This window comes from Sprattus sprattus (assembly GCF_963457725.1).
Source record: "Sprattus sprattus genome assembly, chromosome: 1".
Taxonomy (NCBI): Eukaryota; Metazoa; Chordata; class Actinopteri; order Clupeiformes; family Clupeidae; genus Sprattus; species Sprattus sprattus.
The window spans coordinates 14114558-14117057 of record NC_137920.1 but is presented as its reverse complement, the minus strand read 5'-3'; the positions used below and the strand labels follow the sequence as shown (position 1 = coordinate 14117057).

The 2500-nt window shown below is 48.8% G+C and overlaps 1 protein-coding gene across 1 annotated transcript in view; it reads left to right on the top strand.

Moving 5' to 3' along the window:
* The window catches only part of LOC308367681 (apoptosis-stimulating of p53 protein 2-like), a gene marked incomplete at both ends in the record, with an annotated part of 26627 nt that overhangs the window by 16526 nt on the left and 7601 nt on the right, over positions 1-2500 (top strand). Inside the window, 3 exon segments of the mRNA XM_080841662.1 lie at positions 358-559; positions 1083-1190; positions 2041-2120. Coding sequence (XP_080697788.1) covers positions 358-559; positions 1083-1190; positions 2041-2120 — 390 coding nt within the window.

Here is a 2500-nt window from a genome sequence, read left to right as displayed (position 1 = left end):
CAACTTTCACTTGCTCCCGCAATTTCATCGCAACAAACACCTAAAAACACAGCAATTTCCACTGCAAGTTTTTGGAAAAGCCCCTGCGAAATCCTGGGGGGACTGACTCTCATACTTTGCACACACACTCACACACACACACACTCTCTCTCGCTCTTGATCTCGCTCTCGCACACTCGTTCAGGCACTCTCACACTCACACTCACACACACACACACAGACAGTGCCCAGTGGCACATCAGAGACAGACACTTTCTCCATCTCATTGTCTTTGTCTCATCTCTTTCTTTCTTTCTTTCCTTGTTCCTTTCTTTCTATCTTTCTTTTGTTTTTCTCTTGCTCTGTCTCTCACTCCAGCAGCCATCCTCTGAGGGAGTGGTCTCCCAGCATGCACTGGGCTCACGGGTGGCGGCGGTAGAGCCCTACATCCAGCAGAACCCCCCGGCTCCGCCCATTCCACCTCGACAGGAAGTCATCATCAAGCCGCCCCACCCAGACGGCACGGCTACTCTCCCCCTGCCCAAAAGCCAGCCCAGGCTGCCGGCTAAACCACATGCCAGTGAGTAAACTGTTGGTGTGTGTGTGTGTGTGTGTGTGTGTGTGTGTGTGTGTGTGTGTGTGTGTGTGTGTGTGTGTGTGTGTGTGTGTGTGTGTGTGTGAGAGAGAAAGTGAGTGTGTGTGTGTGTGTGAGAGAGATTGATGATTGAGTGAGTGAGTGAGTGAGTGAGTGAGTGAGTGAGTGAGCGAGCGAGTGAGTGAGTGAGTGAGTGAGCGAGTGAGTCAGTGAGCAAGTGAGCGAGTGAGTCAGTGAGCGATTGAGTGAACGAGCCAGTGAGTCAGTGAGTGAGTGAGTGAGTGAGTGAGTGAGTGAGTGAGTGAGTAATTGAGTGCCTGAGTGCCTGTGTGAGTGAGTGAGTGAGCGAGTCTCTCTTTCTCTTAAACTCTCTCTCTCTCTTTCTCTCTCTCTTTAACTTGCTCTCTCTCTTTCTCTCTTGCTATGACTCTCCCTTTCTCTCTCTCTCTTTAACTCTCTTTGTCTCTCTCTTTGTCTCTCTCTCTCTCTCTCTCTGTCTCTCTGTCAGGTAAAGGAAAACTCTCGGATTGGTCCTCCTCGAGCACAGACTCCACTGGTCACCATGGTTACTCGTCCACCTTGCCCCGAATGGCTAGCCACCCCCCTCTGGAGCAAGGTAACCGTAGAGACCAGGTCACCCTGGTAACCGTTTGATCCCATAGTCTTTGGTCAGCTAAGCCTGGTTGGCTTCAGAATGAAATGCTTTTCTGAAAATGGCTTTGAAGGTGCTGTGGTGGAGACTGTAAGATCTCTCTCTCTCTCTCTCTCCCACACTCACACACTCACACACTCTCTCTCTCTCTCTCTCTCTCTCTCTTTCTCTCTCCCTTACACACACACATATAACTACTCCATGCCACAAACTATATGTAGTACCAGAATCCTAACACAGCCTTCGATGTAACCAAATCTTCCTGCAATGCCACCAACGGGAACTCTTTTCTGGTCCTTGAAAGGAGGTGGTTCTGCCACCAACACACAGCAATTTGTTTGGTTCTTCAGCACATTGTTCATCTCTCTCTCTCTCTCTCTCTATCTCTCTCTCTCTCCCTCTCTTCTACAGTAGTTTTGTATAAATCTTTCAAAACCATTTGGCAAAATATCGCAAGAGCCAAAGGACAGCAACTGCAGGAATAGTTTCCAAAAGTGTCACAGCTAACGCAGTCTATATAAAATAAAGTTTCTCTTTCTCCTTTCTCTCCACACCCCTGTCTTTCTCCACCTCTCTCTCTCTCTCTCTCTCTCTCTCTCCTCTGCTCTCACCTCCTCCCTCTCGCTCTCCTCTCTTTTCCTCTTTCTCTCTTTTACCTGTCTCTCTCCTTCTCTCTCCTCCCTCTCTCTCTGTCTCCTCTCTCTCTTCCTCTCTCTCTCTCCTCCTCCCTCTCCCCCTCTCTCTTTCTCTCTCTATCTCCTTTCTCTCTCCTTTATCTCTCCTCATCTCTCTTTCTTTCTCTCTCTCTCCAAAGACTCAGACGTGGACCTGAGGCCTCCTCCTCTGCCCTTGCGTAAAAACCAGAGCAACGAGGACCTCTTGAGGGACTCTCAGGTACTGCAGCCTAGTGATCCTCTTCTGGTGCTTTGATGTCTGCTCCAACCCTGCTATCAGTGTTTTGGGACACATTGTGTGTTTGTTTCTTTGTGTTTGTGAGTGTGTGTGTGTGTGTGTGTGTGTTGGGGGGGGGGGGGGGGGGGGGGGGGGGGGGGGGCAGGGGGGGGTGTTTCTTTGGGTTATGGAGTTTACCAAGAGATACAACAATCCCAGTTAATGTAACGTGTTATTTTGGCAAAACAATTTTAGTGCTTGTTGAATATCCCATCTGTGTGAGTGTGTGAGTTCAGTGAAACCAACTCCGGAAAATATTTTAAGATATGAAATTAAATTCTTTCTTTCTTTCTTCAGAATGGCAAACCTCTTCCCAGGATCCC